This window comes from Marmota flaviventris, chromosome 2 (assembly GCF_047511675.1).
Source record: "Marmota flaviventris isolate mMarFla1 chromosome 2, mMarFla1.hap1, whole genome shotgun sequence".
NCBI classification, from domain to species: domain Eukaryota; kingdom Metazoa; phylum Chordata; class Mammalia; order Rodentia; family Sciuridae; genus Marmota; species Marmota flaviventris.
The window spans coordinates 71,937,805-71,957,902 of NC_092499.1; the positions used below are offsets into that span (position 1 = coordinate 71,937,805).

At 33.9% G+C, this 20,098-nt stretch overlaps 1 protein-coding gene across 1 annotated transcript in view; it reads right to left on the reverse strand.

The window, feature by feature from the left end:
* The window catches only part of Mnat1 (MNAT1 component of CDK activating kinase), a 224,039-nt gene that overhangs the window by 159,868 nt on the left and 44,073 nt on the right, over positions 1 to 20,098 (reverse strand). Inside the window, exons 2-3 of the mRNA XM_071607994.1 lie at positions 5,779 to 5,931; positions 4,068 to 4,141 (exon numbers count right to left, since the gene is read on the reverse strand). Of these exons, the coding sequence (XP_071464095.1) occupies positions 4,068 to 4,141; positions 5,779 to 5,931 (227 nt within the window). The remainder of the gene's footprint in view (positions 1 to 4,067; positions 4,142 to 5,778; positions 5,932 to 20,098) is intronic.

Consider the following 20,098-nt stretch of genomic DNA (forward strand, 5'->3'; position numbering starts at 1 on the left):
TGTAAACAATAACTTTCCTCTACATTGCTGAGTTTCCATTTTTTTAAAAAGTGAACTGAGAACAAGAGAAGCTAAATCCCATAGTTTTGTGATTTTTTCCCAACTTTATATACACTTATTTAATTAACATAACTGCAAAAAATAAATGCAATTGGCACAAGGAAGTTTGGTTAACAATACAAATAACTCTTGATGTGTAACTAAACAGGTGAGAGAAATACAGAGATATACTTGAGGACAACTTCTAATGGGCAGCATTTACCATGTATTCATTATGCTCAGGGTATCGGTCAGTACATTTTATGGAAGATCAGAGGAATGTCAGTTAATGAGATAATTAAGCAGAAGTTGGTTAAAAGAATTTCCAAATACTTTAAAATGAAGACAGTCCCTCATGAACTGTACATAATAGCATAATCATTTTCTAATTAAATGTTCTAAGCCATAGTTCCCCCTTCTGGTAAAGAAAGTATTACATACTGCATATCACAAACATTCTGACTTGCTCTTGCCTATTGATCCTAGTTCCCACTTCTAAACATGAACTCCTTTCACCCAAAGGCCCCAGGTTATCCATGCCTCCAAACTAATTCATCTCATAGCAAAAATGTATTTTTTTAAATCACGGCTCAAGAACCTATCCCTTATCTGTTCCTTCTATGTCCATCAGTTTATGACTGGAAGGTTAGAATTGTAAATATGCATTCAACTTGCCCTGCAACATCTATAATCTCATTTCCCCTTGTTACCTAACAGATTTTTGACGAATTATATTGCCTGTAGAATATATATGTAAACTGGGTTTCATCCTGATTGCTATCCAACTGCTTGTCCTATACTTATTATCTATATATAACCAGATTTATACATACTTGCCCAGTTCTTCCAATTTCTGTTAGGCATATCTTCTCAGTCCATATCCTAACTTTGCTTTGTCACGCCCAAATCCACCATCTTCTCAACTAAAATTCATAGTAACTCACACTTGCTAAGATTATATGCAAATGAGTATAATTAGAATGAAAAAGCAGTGACTCTACAGCACTAAAAGATACCTAAATCATATTCTATATATGCTTCTGTTCTGGCATAACAAATGAAATTAGACATTTTAGAAAAGTTTTGATAATGAGTGAAACAAAAAGACTTTCTGTATTTTCTCAGAAAGGATACTTTAAAGAATTAGAATATTCATTCTTTAGAAATTTATATTTTCTAAAAATTTACAATACATAAACCTTCTGAAGAATAACCAATTTTTAGTCTGGGGATGCAGCTCAGTGGTATAGCACTTGGGTTTAATATGCAGTACCACATAAAACAAAAAAAGAAAGAAAAGAATAACCAATTTTAGTATCATATTTTTAATAATAAAGATTGTAATTATATTTGACTATCAAGTTTTAGTGAATAATAAAAAAAGCAACTGACTCTCATAATCTCATTCTAATTTTCATAGACTACAACCTTTGTGTTATTTCCTAACCTACACTTTAAAATAATTATGAATACTTTTTTTAAAAAACATTAATTTTTGAACCAATATAACTTCTAGACTTTTTTTTTATTAGTTGCTCAAGACAATACAATGATCTTGACATATCTTTCATTTGATTCAAATAGGGTATGAATTCTCATTTTTCCACGTATACAGATTCTAGACTTTTTAACACCTCTAAAATTTCATTTAAGAAAACAGAAACAATCTTAGAGTAGTTTTGATTTGCATTTCTCTAACTGCTAGCAATGATGAACATTTTTTCATATATTTGTTGATTGATTGTATATCCTCTTCTGAGAAGTGTCTGTTCAGATCCTTGGCCCGTTTATTCAGTGGGTTATTTGTTTTTTTGGTGCTTAGTTTTTTGAGTTATTTATATACCTTAGAGATTAGTGTTCTATCTGACGTGTGAGGGGTAAAGCTTTGCTCCAAAATATAGGCTCTCTATTCACCTCACAGATTGTTTCTTTTGCTGGGAAGAAACTTTTTAGTTTGAGTCCATCCCATTTATTGATTCTTGCTTTCAATTCGTGTGCCAAAGGAGTCTTATTAAGGAAGTTGGGGCCTAATCCCACATGATGAAGATTAGGGCCTACTTTTTCTTCTATTAGATGCAGGGTCTCTGGTTTTATTCCTAGATCCTTGATCCATTTTGAGTTGAGTTTTGTGCATGTCCAGTCAGAATGGCAGCTATTATGAAGACAAACAACAATAAGTGTTGGCAAGCATGTGGGGGAAAAGGTACACTCATATACTGCTGGTGGAACTGCAAACTGGTGCAGCCAATATGGAAAGCAGTATGGAGATTTCTTGGAAAATTAAGAATGGAACCACCATTTGACTCAGCTATCCCTCTCCTGGGTCTATACCCAAAGGACTTAAAAACAGCATACTACAGGGACACAGCCACATCAATGTTTATAGCAACACAATTCACAATAGCTAAACTGTGGAACCAACCTAGATGCCCTTCAGTAGATGAATGGATTAAAAAAATGTGGCATATATACACGATGGAATATTACTCAGCAATAAAAGAGAATAAAATCATGGCATTTGCAGGTAAATGGATGGAGTTAGAGAAGATAATGCTAAGTGAAGTTAGTCAATCCCAAATAACCAAATGCTGAATGTTTTCTCTGATATAAGGAGGCTGATTCATAGTGGGGTAGGGGTAGAGAGGGGGAGCATGGGAGGAAGAGACGAACTCTAAATACAGCAGAGGGGTTGGAGGGGAAGGGAGAGGGTTGGAATGTGATGGACATTATTATCCAAAGTACATGTATGAAGACACGAATTGATGTGAATATACTTTGTATACAACCAGAGATATAAAAAATTGTGCTCTATATGTGTAATAAGAATTGTAATGCATTCCATTGCCATATATAAATTTTTTAAAAAATTATAAAGACTGTAAAAAAAGAAAACAGAAACAAGAGTTTTGTTTTTGTTTTGTTTTGCAAAAGTATCCTTTTGACTAATCTTTTCAGCAAGAAAAGACACTAAGATTACTCAAACCTCTGATTCCAGAACACTGTATATCAGAAAGCTACTTCAACAGTCCACAGCTTTGAAGTATTTTCAAACTACTGTGTCAACAGAAGCATAAATAATGATAAGCAACATATGACTTTAGTTATCATGGATAATTACTAAAAATCCTACCAAAAAAATCATAACATTATTTCCTTTTGCTTAAACTATTATTAACATACAAAGAATACATATAGACATTGTCTTCCTTCCCAGCTAGAATATTACTATCTCTACTAATAATTTTTTAAGATAAATTACTAAAGAATATCCTTTATTTAAGTATGCCTTCAATTTGACAAATATAATTTAAGTGGACAAGAGATTCAATTAGGTAAAATTAGTTATCACAAAACCTGTTAAAAGACTTTTAGGTAAATGACAAAATCATAGAATTTACAGGGAAATGGATGGCATTAGAGCAGATTATGCTAAGTGAAGCTAGCCAATCCCTAAAAAACAAATGCCAAATGTCTTCTTTGATATAAGGAGAGTAACTAAGAACAGAGTAGGGTCGAAGAGCATGAGAAGAAGATTAACATTAAACAGGGATGAGAGGTGGGAGGGAAAGGGAGAGAGAAGGGAAAATGCATGGAAATGGAAGGAGACCCTCAGAGTTATACAAAAGTACATACAAGAGGAAGTGAGGGGAAGGGGAAAAATAATACAAGGGGGACAAACGAATGTCAGTAGAGGGGGCAGAGAGAGAAGAGGGGAGGGGAGGGGAGGGGAGGGGGGATAGTAGAGGATAGGAAAGGCAGCAGAATACAACAGACACTAGTATGGCAATATGTAAATCAATGGATGTGTAACTGATGTGATTCTGCAATCTGTATATGGGGTAAAAAGGGGAGCTCATAACCCACTTGAATCAAATTGTGAAATATGATATATCAAGTACTATGTAATGTTTTGAACAGCCAACAATAAAAAATTAAAAATAAAAAAAAAAAAGACTTTTAGGTAAGACATTCTCCTAAGCATCTAAATGATAAAAGCACAAGGTCTCAGGTCTCAAATTAAAACATACCAATTTCCTCCACTTCTTCTAGGAAATCATTATATTCTCTTAGACTAGGAAAATCTTCTTCTCTTTTATTGTATCTTAAAGACAAGAAAACATCAACATGTTACATATATTTGCATTCAATATTTTAGAACTAGTTTGCTTGTTCTTAACCTCATTCATATATGACATATAGAAAATGACTGTGTACTGTGTAAAACACTGTTTTCTGGACACTAGGTTTTTAACTAGACCAAGAATGCTATTCTCCTTCCTGCACTCTTGCTGGAAATCAAACCCAGAGTCTCACATATGATACGCAAGTACTCACCCTCCGAGCCATACACTCAGCTCAAGAAATTTGTTCTTAAAATTCTTATGACTATAGAGAAGAAGCAGAATCAGGAGAGAGAGGTATAATATGTAAAATCCTCATAAGACTTCAGGGAAAGAAAAATTAATAGTTAATAGGTTTGGGAAATGAACTTAAACAAGGTGTATCACTGGAAATTATGAAATAATTTACTTGTTACAAATAGATTCACTAGTTTCCAGAAAATGAAAACTTAATTCAGGGACTCCTATTTTTTTCTTGACAGTTAAGAATGCTATATCAGCCAAACACAGTGACCACTTGTAATCCCAGCTCAGATTAGAAGCTGGAGGCCAGCCACAGCAACTCAGCCAGGCCCTAAGCAACTTAGTGAGATACTGTCTCAAAATTAAAATAAAAGGGGCTATGGATGTAGCTCGGTGTCCTTGGGTTCCATCCCAATACAAAACAAAATGCTAAATCAGAAAAGCCTACAACTATTTTAACATATATAAAGAATTATAAAACTATAAGGAATTAACAATAAAAGATCAGAATCTAAGAGACTACCTCCTAGAAGCAATGTAAGTAATAAAGCAACAGCTAGGGAAACTTGGTTAGAGGCCTACATAGATGTGACTTAAATACTGGTGACCTGGGTTGAAAAGTATACCACCAAAATAAGAATTTAAACACTGGGCTGAGCTAAGTGATGTACACGCCTAGCATGCCCAAGGCTCTAACACACATTTAAAAAAACAAAACAAAAAAAAACTTTAAAACAATTATTTTAACTTCAAAATCAATCAAGTCCCCTTTATAAAAAGGCAGATAAAATAAAATTCAAATACCATAAAATACAAATATTATAACCAATATTATAGAACAAACACACATATATAACAAAATAAATCATAGCTAACATAGGTGTTTCTCTAATAGATTTCAAACCCCAATTTAAATGTTACCGCCTCAGTTCTTACTTATCACTGATAGCTATCAGTACTCAATCACTACTTTATAGTATTTTTCTCAATTTATAATTACATAATTATTCTGCCTATTTTATTTTCTATCTCTTGGTTATACTATGCAACTACATGGTAAACCTCATGAGGACATGGTTCATGGCTAGATATTCATCATTTTGTACCTATTGCCTAACACACAAAACACACTGCATACAGTAGGTATTCTACAGTTATTAATTAAGGAATAAATGGCAAATGGATAAACTGTGAAGCTTTCAGTCAAGAGGCTCTTTAACAAAGGTTAGAATAATAACATTACTCAGTTCTCTAAAAATATAATAAATTTTTGTAAAGCAAGTACATAGATGAATTTATAGTTATTCATTTGCCAATCTTTAACAACTGCTAAAGTCTTCTTTGTTGGCTTAATCATTTTAACAATAATACTTACATCTTTAGCACTTTTTTTCTGATCTCAACTTCCTTGTCAACAGTGGGATCTTCAAAGAGCTGTACCCTGAAGTTGCTCTTCCGAAGTGGAGTGCCACACTCAGGACAGTTTCCAGCTCCTCTCACAAACAGTAAATCCACACAGCTTTCACACCTGTAAGGAAAGAAATAAAATGACATTTAAGACAATGTTCAAATCGGCAACAAGTTTGAATCGTTTGCCTTTTAGAGGAATTAGGGAAACATGAAAACTCTTCATTGCTACTTAATGTTATCAAAAAAAAAAAAAAAAAACTTTTGGAAAATGACCATTTTCATTTGGAGCTTACTTTTCAGATACAGATATCCCAAGAGATACCAGTTGAGCTTTACAAATTAAAGAAATTTATAAATTAAAATAAGTTGAATAAAACGCTAAGAAGATTCAGAACAGCAATGTCAAGGAGAAGTCAATGAGCAAAGTAAAAGACTTTATGGTCATTTCTATCCCCAATTCAATAAAGGTTGAGCATCCCAATTCAAATATCTGAAATCTGAAACACGCAAAATCCATAACTTTTTGAGCACCAACATGATGCAAGAAGTGCAAAATTTCATATTGTAAAATTTTGTTTCATGCACAAAATTATTAAAAATCATGAATGATATTGCCTTCAGGCTATGTGTGTAAGATATATATGAAGTACCGATTTTGTGTTTAGACTTGTTTCTCATCCCTAAAGTGACTTGTGATATATATGCAAATATTCCAGAATAAAAAAAAAAAAAAACATTCAAAATCCAAAACACTTTTGATTGGTTCCAAGCATGTCAGATAAGGGATACTCAACCTTATTCACTCTAGACCTGGGCAAGAGAAGCCTCTACCAGGAGATGCTCCATATACAACAAGCACTTATTTTTCCCATTTGCAGCCCTGTAATGAAATTTTATAAAAGTTCTGTTTACAAGAGAGAGGTGCAAACTCAATGAGGCCCCACAGGCCAGAGACAAAAGAACTTAGAGTCCCCTAGTATGTGTAGAAAGGAGAAAATCATCAGAGCTTCTGCCATGAGAAATCCTAGAAAGAGCATGTGTTTATAAAACTTTACTCAAAGTTGGACACCCTAAATCAACCAAAATTAATGCCTAGACAAATGATATTTCCAAGATACCGGCATCCCCTCTACCTTTTCTTCTTTATTCTTCTTGGGAAATACAGTTTTTGAGCTGGAAAAGTCAGGAACTAGAAGTGAACCACTCTATAACCAAATTTCTGAAGAACTGGTAGGATCAGTCCAAATATTATTTTAGATGGGTCCAGGCATCACTGGATTACCCCTGCCCTAATCCAACAGATCCATGCTACCACTTAGGAGAGAAGGTTGGACACCAAGAGACAGCAGCTACTTTAGCCTTGAGTCTTGAGGGTATAGGCTAGCAGGAACTTGGGCTGGGTCAAGATGTAGCTTAAATTATAACTTTTAAGTATTCATATATCTTGATAAGTATTCAAACACTGCATCCTCCAACTATAATCTTACCCAGTTACATGTGTGTTAGGACTCTTTTTATTTTTCATAAATAAAAATATATATATGATACACACACATACATACACACACACATATTTAGTTGTATATGGACACAATACCTTTATTTTGTTTATTTTTATGTGGTGCTGAGGATCAAACCCAGTGCCTCACATGTGCAAGGCAAGTGCTCTACTGCTGAGCCCCAACCCCTGCCCTTTTTTTAAAAGCAATATTTGAAATTATTTGTGTTTTCTGTCTCCCCCACTAGGATATATTTCATGAAGGTATAACTTTTATCCTTAGTGCCTCATAGTAAATATTAAATAAACTTTACTGAATAAAGAAATGAATATGTGACAGAGGAATAAAAAAGGTTCTAATTAATAAGGGAAAAGGTGATTTCTTCTAAGTATGTATTTAACTTAACGCATAAGAGAAATAAGTGAAAAGGGAAAGTAAGAATTTTTAAGGATATTAGCAAACTACCAACATTAACCTCAGCATATCTATATCTTAATAGTGTCATCTAAAAATAGGAGAAAATAATTTCAGAGATCATAGCTTTCATTACCAAGATAAAAACAAAATCAGAAACAGAAAAGCCACCCTAAATTTAGAACACATAGGAGTCAACACTTCATTATTCCCTGTAGTTTGAAGAAATTAAACCCAAATTCAGAAGTTGAAAACAGGCATGTTTTATAACTATATTAATTAAAGATCTTTATAAGCAGGGAGCCATATGAAATATTCAAAAGTAACTGAACCACAAAAAAAGTTTCATACTTCAAGGTTTGGGAGTCTAGATGTAGTTAACAGTTCATTTATTTAGAATATATGTAGAATAATTTAATACTTCTAAAAGTAATATTGTATATTAAACATAATATATTACTTGCTTCCAAAATTAGGTATACACTTCCACTTTTTAAAAATCTGTCATAAACCAAGCATAGTGATACTCCCAGCTGTTTCTGAAGCTGATGCGGGAGAATGGCCAAGTTTGAGGCCAGCCTGGGCAACTTAACAAGACCCTCAAACTAAAAAATAAAATGGGCTGGGGGTGTAAGAGCTCAGTGGTAGAGTACTTGTCTAGCATGTGTAAAGCTGTGAGTTTATTCCCTACCTCAATAAAAATAAAAATAAAAATCTATTTTGCCTGGCTTTGTGGTGCAGGCTGTAATCCCAGCAGCTCAGGAGGCTGAGGCAGGATGATGGTGTGAGTTCAAAAACAGTCTCAGAAATTTAACAAGGTCTGAAGCAACTTATGAGACCTGGTCTCAGAATAAAATATTAAAAGGGCTGGGGATATGGTTCAGTGGTTAAGTGACTCTGGGTTCAATCCCTAGTACCTAAAGAAAAAAATAAGAATCTGCCTTAAGTCAATGTAATGTAAACAAAATTGTGGGTTGGATGGTTCAGTTGTTAAAAGTGTGTCTTATCAATGGATTCAATTCCCATCACTCCAAAAAGAAAAAAAAAAATCAGAAAGGGAAATATGTTGTATAGGAAAATAAACTAAAAAATCTTTAGGAACTAAAGGTGTACCTCAACGGTAGAGTGGGTGCTTAGCAGATGGGTTCAAATTCAGGGCCTCCGGCAAATTGAGTACAAGTTCTATCACTGAGCCCTAGTTCCTTCCTTTCTGATTTTAACTGGATATTTTCTGATTTTAACTGAATATTTAAAAGGTTATTTTTAAAGTTCAAACAATATAAAATTATACTGAGAAAAAAAGTTCTAATTTATTTTGTTCTATATCTCACTTCTAACAGAAAACAAACTACTGCTAATTTTAGTGTTTATGTTGCCACATTTTTTTCTACATATTTATAAGTTATACACATGAAAACTAGTCATATGAAAAAAGTAAGAAGTTGATAGTTGCTAGTTCATTTTATCTGAAATAATTTTCCTTCCTCCCAGAGTACTAGGAATTTGTCAAACTAAATCTTGTGTTTTACAGAACACATAAACATTTGCAAAAAAAAAAAAGTGTAAATCATCAGTCATTATCCATTCCAAGAACATTTTTATGGGTTTATTTGTTTTTAAAAGCCAGAATGATTATCTTCCCTTTTTCTGACTTATTATATCAAAATATTTAATTGCTTATATTCCCTTAAGACATTTAATCATTTTGTTTGCCATAATTTGGAAAAACAACTACATTCTTTGCAGAATTTAAACAGTTATTAAGATAGATTGACTTAGAAAAAGACAAATAATTTGTTACAAATACTATACTTAAGGCTTTCAGTGAAGTAACATATACAAAACTAATATACTTGGCTTTGTGGGGAATGTAAAGTGAATAACACTAACTTCATGCATAAAGGCCTCATATATTGTAGTGGAAATAGAAAAGAAAATGACCCTATAATCTCTTAGGCAACAGGCAACGGCTCAACAAAATTATATCTACTGTACTCTCCTGGCCAGTGAATGTTAATACATCATACTCAAATGCTCTAAGCCAAGGAAAGTTTTTTAACTATGTAGACTCTACTGTTTCATACCCACACTTTCTGCCACAGAGGAATAGCTAAAAAGGGCATGTGGGGTCACAATGCTGGATGCTAAGTTGCACATTTGATAAAGGCTCAATGCCCCATCAAGGAAGGAAAGTAAAAATTCAAGAAACTACAAGAAACAAAGAAAACTAACAATTGTATGAATGGTAAAGGAACATTCTATGGCTACCAGGGGCATTCTGGACTTTGGAGACTTGACAGAGAACAACCTGCTACTAAATCAAACAGGAATGCATCTCTATAGGGACTATTACTATGATTCTACCTCAGAAAAAGAAAGGCAAATTGAATTAATACTGATTTCCAGAAAAATAAGGCATGTCTTTGGGTCAAAGGAATTAAATATATATTTGCATAAGTAGGTCAAAGAACAATGTCTACAATGATCTGAAAAGGCTATTAAAATGTTTCTCCATTTTCCAACTACATACTATACATTTCAACCAAACCAACATGTAACAACAGAATCACCACAATAGCAGTTATGAGAATCCAGCTGTCTTCTCTTAAGCCAAATATTAAAAGATATTTGCAAAAATGTAAAACATGCTACTCATCTCATAATTTTTTTGTTTTGAAAATAGTCTCACAAAAATATTTTAAATTTTCATTATAGCTATTATTCTAGTCCTTCCCATTTCTTAATTCACTTTTCTATTTCTCTTGATTAGAGATGTTAACATGTGACAATTTTATAATTTTTAATAAGTATCTTCAAATTTTCTCAATTTCAACTTCCAATATCACAAAGATTAACAGATTAAAAAAAAATCAAAGTTCTCTAAAAGCTCCTAGGGAGCCTCAATTTTTTTAAGATTATAAACACACTAAAGGGGCTATTGATGTACATTGTTTGCGTACCATGTATAAGGCTCTGGGTTCAAACTCCAACATCACAAAAAAAAGTAAAAAGTTAAAAAAAAAAAAAACTGAGACCAAAATATTGGAGAACCACCACATTTTGGGATTACATTAAAGAATGCAATCATAATTTAAGAGATCTCCAAAGTATCCAAACCATCAAGATTCTCTTATTTATTAGTATGAAATAACATTTTAAATTTTTTGCACAATATTATTCTACTTCTCTTTGTATGCTTTATTTTGCTATCCTACCTATTTCTATTGACAGAAATATTAGAGGTCTGTTCAAAGTATCACTTTTAAGAAATTTGGATTTCAAAGTTCTGCTATTTTTGTTTATCAGTCATTTCCTTTATCCAATTTTCTTAGTTATATTTTGTTTTTACTTCTCAGTTTAATACTTTTTGCAAGGAATGGGGAAGCAGAGCTAGAACTGAACCCAGGGCCTCATGAATGCTAGTCAAGCATTGTACCACTACATCCCCAGCCCCAGTTTAACACTCTTTAATTATTTTGTTCTTCATAACCACAATGAAGTTTGTACTTTTCTATTACTTAAAGAATTCATAAAAAATATAATTCATTTTTTAAAAAACTATTTTTTCTGGGTCAATAGCTATCAAGCATCCAAACAGATGACTGTTTAAATAGAATAAAATATAAAAACTAGTCAAGCTACTATTTCAGTCAATTAGTTCCTCAAATATATAATCTAAACAGCTACCTGGCTAGTTGGGTACCCTCAGTACTGTGCCAGGTACTTTGTCAAATGCATAGTCATATATTAGTTGGGACCTCAAATGCTGAATGAGTACAAGAATATACATTCTAGTAAACCAACAGTCAATAATAGCAAAACAATAGACTGAAATTGTAGAAATGTGCCATTACAAAAAAAAATTTATGAACTACAATGGTAGACTGTGAGAGCACACTATCATTCTCCCTGCCTCAACAAAAACATCCACCCAGAGAATAAAAGATCCACCCAGAGAAAGTAGGGCTGTTAAGGCAAAAACTGCATTTATTTTATGACAAGCAATGCTTAACCTGAAATAGTCCTAAAAATTTAATGTTCTCATTTTTGTTTCTAGAAAGAAAATTATATTAATGTTTGGTCCACATTTACTATAACATTTTCAATTAATCCTCTTAAAAGCCCAGCAGACACTAAGAAAAAAAATCAATTTAAGATAACAGAAATCTGTCTCCAGATTGTTTCAAAATAAGTCATTTCAAATTTGTAAAATTTTAAATTTTGCTGAATGACAGGGACAATTTTTTTTTTTGGGGGGGGGGCAGGGGTACCCAATGAGGTATTACATCCCCAGCCCTTTTATTTTTTATTTTAAAACAAGGTCTCACTAAGAGACTAGCCTCAATCTTGCAATTCTCCTGCCTCAGCCTCTTCATTTTGCTGGAATTTCAGGCATGTGCTACCACACCCAACGGAACAATTGCACTTAGTAGTAAAATTAAAATGGGAATGTTTTCCACATTATAAAGAGGGAAAATTCAAACCTCTTATCAATGGTCACTCAATAATCAACTAAATGAGTTACTACCAAAAGAACTAAAACCAGTAGCTTACACAGCAAATGTTCAAAAAATAGTAGCTATATCTCCACATTTATGCACTCCTTTCCACCTGGCCAAGAATTCTTAAATTGTCTAGAGGGTCACTGAGAATATTTTCTGCTTTTCAATTAAACATCCAGCAACTTCCAATATCCTAAATTCTGATATTTACACAAAATTACTGCATTTTTCCCCAGTTTCATTGATATCAAGGGTATACTGTAAAACAAAGTGTTTCTCAAAAACCACTGAACAATTACTTCTAGAGGGAAAAAACTTTTTTTTTTAATTTCAAGTGCCAAGCATTACTTCTGACAGAAGTTCTTGTAGAAAAGATTTACAAAAAATACATGAATATAGGAGGATAAATTGACTATCTCCATTAATAAAAGCTGACCCAAGCTGCACACAGTAACACACTTATAATCCCAGCAACTTGGGAAGCTGAGGCAGGAGGATTGAAAGTTCAAAGCGAGCCTCAGCAACTTAGCCAGGCCCTGACCCATGTCTCAAAATAAAAAATAAACAGTACTGGGGATGTTGCTCAGTGGTTAAGCATCCCTAGGTTTAATCGCCAGTATCAAAAACCAAAACAAAACAGCTTCCTGACTTGGATAATTATTTGAATACATGTAGTCAACAAATAAATAAATGTGTGTGTGTGTGTGTGTGTGTGTGTGTAAAAAATTAGACTAGGACCAAGGATGCAAATGTCTAGGTAGTTAGATATCAATAAGCACATCACTGATAGCTAGCTGGGTTTATATCATCAAAACTGTGTGTGTGTGTGTGTGTGTGTGTTTTGGCTGGAGAAGAAACCAGGATACCACACCAGCCCATATTATCAAAATTTTGAAGAAACATTTGATTATGCCAAAAACACACCATACCTACACAAAGTCATTGGTTCCCTTCGAGAATTTAGAATAAAATGACTACTTCTTCAGACCTGCTTATTGGCATCTTGAAATTCCAGAGATAATACAGAGATTTACCAATGGCTTTGAACAAAGGAAAGGAAGTAGGAACAAAATATTTCAGTATACATTTCTCAAAAAAATACACAAAAAAATACACAAATATCCAAAAAGTACATGATATGATATTCAATATCATTAGCCATTAGAAAAATGCAAATTTAAACAACACTGTGATGTCATTTCACACCCACTAGAATAATTAAAAAAAAAAAAAGAGTCAAACTCAATGGCATAAACCTATAATCCCAGTGACTTGGGAGGCTGAGGCAAAAAAGATCACAAATTCAAGGTCAGCTTCAGCAATTCAGCAAGACCCTGCCTCAAAATAAAAACTAAAATACAAAAAATATTGGAGGTGTAGCACAGTAAAAAAGTAACCCTGGGTTCCAAGTACACACACACACACACACACACACACACACACATACACAGAGAGAGAGAGAGAGAGAGAGAGAGAGAGAGAAACATGTTGGCAAGAAAATGAAGAAATCAAAACCCCCAAACATTGCTGGTAGAAATGTAGAATGATTCTGTTGCTATGGAAATTGGTGGTTCCTCAAGAAGTTTGGGGGTTCCTCATGATCAAGCAATTCTCCTCCTAAGTATATACCAAATGATGTAAAAACAGGAATTCAAACAAGTATGTGTACAAGCATGTTCACAGCAGCAATATTCACAATAGCCAAAAGGAACAAGGAATCCTAATGTCTACCAACAGACACATGGACACATAAATTATGATATATATACATACAACTGAAATGTTACACTATTAAAATCATATGCCAAGTACAAAAAAGTCAGACACAAAAGGTCACATATTATGATTCCATTTCATTTTTGTGACATACACAAAAATAATGAAATCCATAGAAATGGAAGCCAGATATGGCTACCAGGAGCTGAAGGGAGGAGGGAGTGGGGAATAACTGTTTAATGGACATGGAGTTTCCTTTTGTTATGCTAAAAATGTTTTGGAACTAGAGAGCACTGGTGCTTGCATAACACTATAAATGTAAAAATGCCACTGAATTATATTTTTTAAATGGTTAATTTTATGTAATACAAACGTCAATCTTTAACTTTTTTTTATTAGTTGCTCAAGACAATACAATGATCTTGACATATCATACATTTGATTCAAATAGGGTATGAATTCTCATTTTTCCACGTGTACAGATTGCAGGATCACATTGGTTATACATCCATGTGTATACATACAGAAATCCTAGTGTCAGTTGTATTCTGCTGCCCTCCCTATCCCCCCCTCCCTTCCCCTCCCCTCCCATCACTATTCTCTACCCATTCTACTGTGACAGTTATCTATTCTCTTTCTTTTTTATTCTTCCCTTCCCCCTCACACCATCATATATGTATTTTGTGAACCCATGAGGGTCTCCTTCCATCTTCCATGCAATTCCCCTTCTCCCTCCCTTTCCCTCCCTCCTCTTTTCTTTGTTTCATGGTAATCTTCTTCTCATGCTCTTCCTTCCTACTCTGTTTTGAGTCACCTCCCTTATATCAGAGAAGACATTCGGCATTTGTTTTTTAGGGATTGGCTAACTTCGCTTAGCGTAATTTGCTCTAGTGCCATCCATTTCCCTGCAAATGCCATGATTTTGTTATTTTTTAATGCTGAGTAATATTCCATTGTGTGTAAATGTTCACTCTTTAACTTTAAAGTGAGGCATGGTGGTACACACCTGTAGTTCCAACTTATTCCAGAAGCTGGAAACTGGGCAATAAAATGAGACCCCTATATCAAAAAAGAGAAAATTCAGCAAAATTATTCATAGTGAAAAATCGAGTTTTACATATTCATTTACAATTCTGAACAAAAAAATAATAATAATGAAATCCTAGATTCTTACTCTAACATCAGCTTGCTACAGGGGATATCTTTTGGTTGCCTCCCAAGCATCCAGGCAACCTTTCCCCTGTTACACTAATTAAATTATAAATTTCCCAGTCATGCACTTTGATGGATTGATCCTACTACCAAATCAAGAAGTGGGCAATAACTAGCCTAAGCCATTTTCAGAGATAAGCAAGCAATCTACCGTGCACCATACACAGAGATATTTGCTGAATCCATGTGAAAATAAATAAATAAAACTTCCTTTTATCTTCTTTAAGTCTACAAGAGAAAACATCTATTCTGTTTTTCTGAAAGCATCTCCTGTACAACAAACCTACAAAGATTGCACTAGGGGGAAGGGGGGCATATATAGAAAGAAAAGAATCAATGGCAACATTACAGAGCTACTAGACCAAGCCATACCTGAAGATCACCTTATCTATGGCTATATTTTTCAGTAGTAAGTCAACAGATTTAACCCATCCCTTTTTCATATTTTACTTAGAGACAGGGTCTCTCTGAGTTGCTTAGGGTCTCACTAAGTTGCTGAGGCTTGCTTTGAACTCTCAATCCTCCTGCCTCAGCCTCCCCAGCCACTGGAATTGTAGGTGTGTGCCTCCGCACAGCTAACAGATTCTTTAAGATGGTTTGACTTGGAGCCATGGGTATAGCAAGTACCAGCATGTGCAAGGTCCTAGATTCTATCAACAACAGCAACCAAAAAAAAAAAAAAAAAAATGTTAAATGTTTTTTCTCTGATTGTTTATTTTGGGGGGGAACGGGGGGTTGAACTCAGGAGCACTCTACCACTGAGCCACATTCCCAGTCCTTTTTGTATTTTAATTAGAGACAGGGTCTCACTGAGTTGCTTAGTGCCTCACTGTTGCTGAAGCTGGCTCTGAACTTTAGATCCTCCTGGCTCAGTCTCTGAGCCACTGGAATTACAAGAGTGCGCCCTGCTGATGTTTAATGTTTTTAAAGATAGTTTGAGCTGAGTTTTCTATTATTTGCAAACAAAAGAATCCAAAAAAATATACCATCTATATGACCTTAAAAAAAAAAAAACCTGCATTGCAATCATAATCCCTGAATTCACTCTTGAAAAAAAAGCATTATGAAAAGCTACCTAGATGTACTAAAATCATGCTATTAAAGATTTTATTCTATAATGCATTTAAGTGATAGATTCAGCATTTTCCATATAAAAGTCTTCTTTTATTATTATCATTTTTTTAACGTACCAGACTATGAACCAGGTGTGTGTTACCGCTTAGCTATATCTCCAGCCCTTATTTTGAGACAGGCATCTGGCTAAATTACCCAAACTGGCCTTGAACCTGCAATCCTTCTGCCCCAGCCTGCCAAGTGACTGAGATAATGGCATGTATAACCATCCCTGGCTAAAGGTTAGTCTTTTTACTAAAGAAAAATTTTTTGTTCTACACTAAATTTCTTTGAAATAATAATTCTTAATCAGTGATCACTTAAGTTGGTTTTCTTATTAAAGATGTAAGGACATGTATAGATACAATTAGACTACTGGTAATCAGAAAACCTAGATTTCTACCCCATTTCTGTCCCTCACCATATAGAGTATGTTGAGGAAGTCAAATTATAACTTATAAAATATCTAATGTTTCTCTGAAATTTAATAATTCTAGATAGTATAGATAATGTATATACACACATATAACCTACAATGTGCTCCCTTTTTTTATTTCAACTCTAGGAATTCAGTATTTTTTTTAATTCTAATATTACATAAGGATCTACAATTGCTGATTTTATTTAAAATATGCAAATTAAATGCCTTCCCTTCAGAAAAGTTGAATTTCCCATTGGATATTTAAAACATTCTACTTATACACAATTATTTTGTTATGCTATCACTGCTTAAAGGCTATAATCACCAAATCATCTATAATTTATTTTTCCTTACTGCAAATAATACCAGGTCCAAAGGTCAAATGACTAAAGTTAATCTGCAAATAATCTATTCTCTTTGGAAGTTAAATATGCTAACAAATAAACCAGAAAATTTAGTCAAACTTGATTTATTCCTTTGAAGGTATGAAATTTGTTTTGATAATGATCACTCTCATTATTTAAACAAAGGCTTTCCTAAAGAAAATCATAGGCTAAAAGTACTAAATAGGTTTTTACTTCTTTCGTCTTAGCATGCAGTCTGATGGATTTCCATAAATTATACATGAATCATTATTAAATAAAACTAGTAGTTTACTATCACCCCATCTTCTATTAATTTATTTAATGATATATAAAAATATTAAAAATCATGCTTATTAATGGAGTACCATGTTTTGAAACATGTTTACATTGTGCAATAAAGTGTATCCTACCTATCTCCTCACTTATCATTTACTTATGCAGAAAATACCCAAAATCCTTTTTTCTAGTTTTTTGAGATACACAGTATACAATTTGTATCTAGTCACCCTACTATACAATATCACAACAGAACTCCTTACTCCTATCAAACTGCAAATTAGTACTCATAGATCAACTTTCCTCACCCCCTGCCCCACATTCCCCAGTCTCTATTCTACACTCAACTTCTATGAGACCAACTTTTTACACTACAAACATGAATGAGATAATGGAGTACTTGTCCTTTTGTGTCTGACTTACTTCATCACACCTTTTTTATATATATATATATATAATCTGAAGTAACTACACTTGGCATTACTACTTTGGATGATAACAGGCATTAAGTCTATAAACAAAGGTATAAAAATCTACTCCCTTATTGTCCACAACATATACCACTGTCACATGAGGTAATACACCAGATATGGTAATTTTGTGAAATGTTTTTTGGATGAAACATTTCATTATAAAAGTTTACAAAATAGTCTGATTTTAAAAGTTAACATTTTACTTTAAAATGTTCTTAAACATAAAAACTTTAAATAAATAAAACACTGTTTCAGAGGAGCTCAACAAATTACATACATTGATTTTTTCTGAATGGGAATAAATACATTTTCTTTCAATATAACTAATGTTTATCAGTTTAGTCTTTCATATCACCTATAATTACAAACTATTATATATGAAAAAGACTTCTCTTCAATACTTTAATTCTGTCAAGAATAGCATAACAGAGACCGGAGGAGGAAGCCGCCGGGCGCCAGCCAAGCCAGACCGAAGGAGGAAGCCGCCGGGCGCCAGCCAAGCCAGACCGGAGGAGGAAGCCGCCAGGCGCCAAGCCAGACTGGAGGAGGAAGCCCGGCCCCGCCCCGTGTGCTAGTCCGGAGGAAGCCCAAGAAACCTTAAAACCCATCAAAGGGAGTGTGGCTACCAGCACGGTTCGGCGTTCGGCGGCTGATCCAGGTACCCGGTTTCCAACTCCCCCATCCTTAGCTGCGATAACTCAAAATATTTCCCACAAGCTTTTGGGGGTTGTAGCTATCAACGCAAAACAACAACTGTACAGGCACCTGGTTTCTACCTCAGAGACTAGAGAGTAGGGAAGATACAGGTGAAAGCTCATTTCCTTTCACACTGGCTATACCCACCACCCTGAATACAGAGGCTCAAGCTAGGAATAGACAACGCCACCTACTGGAAGCAAGGAAAACAGTGTTCTGAGACACTTTTCTTTTTCTCTTTCTTTCTCTCCTCTCTTTTCCACAACTTCAACATACGTGGAACCAAGAACTGTGCATGAACAACCAAATTACCAAAGTAATATAATATAGAGGAATTGCATATACCCCACCTTCCCCCCATTTTTTTTCTTTATTTCTATCTCACTTTCCTTTTCCTTCTCTCCTATTTCTCTTTTCTTCCTTGTTATTTTTTTTCTTTTTTTAAATTCGTATTCTCTCTATCCCACTTTCAATCTCCTAACTTTTGCTATCTATACATAGGGTAACTATCTAAATACAGATAGGAGGTTGAGACTATACATTCTTCCATAAATTACCAGTCTATTGGTTAGAGTTCTACAAAGGTGCCAAGTTAGTTTAACCTCATACCCTCAGTCCTTTCCCTCTAAGTATAACATCCTTCATCTGAAATTAAGTTTTCTATATGCCACCAGATATGGTATGCCTTTTATGAAACTAATGAATATATTCTTAAGTAATAATTAAAACCAATATCTATAGACTTAGACTCTAACTATAAATGTATTAATAATGAAAACTTGTGCTTAGATAATGTACTGTTGATATTGGGAACTGTTAACATTGTCTTTCTCTGCAAAAGAGGGATTTTGGAGCTATACAAGAACAATACAAATATATAAGGGGAAAACATTAACACAACAGTTTCACAAAGCTAGAAAGAATCATGAGCAGTATGAAAAGACAAGGAAAGAAAGGACCACAAACAATACAGGTCAATTCAACATTAGATGAGGTAATATCTGCAGCTGATGGAATGTCAGACAAAGAATTCAGGATATACATGCTTCAGATGATCTGGAGTCTCAAGGAAGACATTATACAGCAAATTCAGACAATGAAAGATCACTTTGACAATGAATTACATAAACAAATCCAAGAAGCAAAAGATCAACTCTATAGGGAAATAGAGGATATAAAAAACAAACAAACAGAAATCCTGGAAATGCAGGAAACAATAAACCAAATTAAAAACTCAAATGAGAGTATTACCAGCAAAGTAGAACACTTAGAAAATAGAACTTCAGACAACAAAGACAAAGTTTTTCAACTTGAAAAGAACATAGACAGCTCAGCAAGAATGTTAAGAAATCATGAGCAGAACATCCAAGAATTATGAGATAACATAAAGAAACCAAACCTAAGAGTTATTGGGAAACAAGAGGGTATAGAGGTCCAAACCAAGGGAATGAATAATCTATTCAATGAAATAATACTAGAAAACTTCCCAGACTTAAAGAATGAAAAAGAAATCCAAATCCTAGAAGCCTACAGGACACCGAATGTGCAAAATCATAAGAGATCCACACCTAGACACATTATAATGAAGATGCCCAACA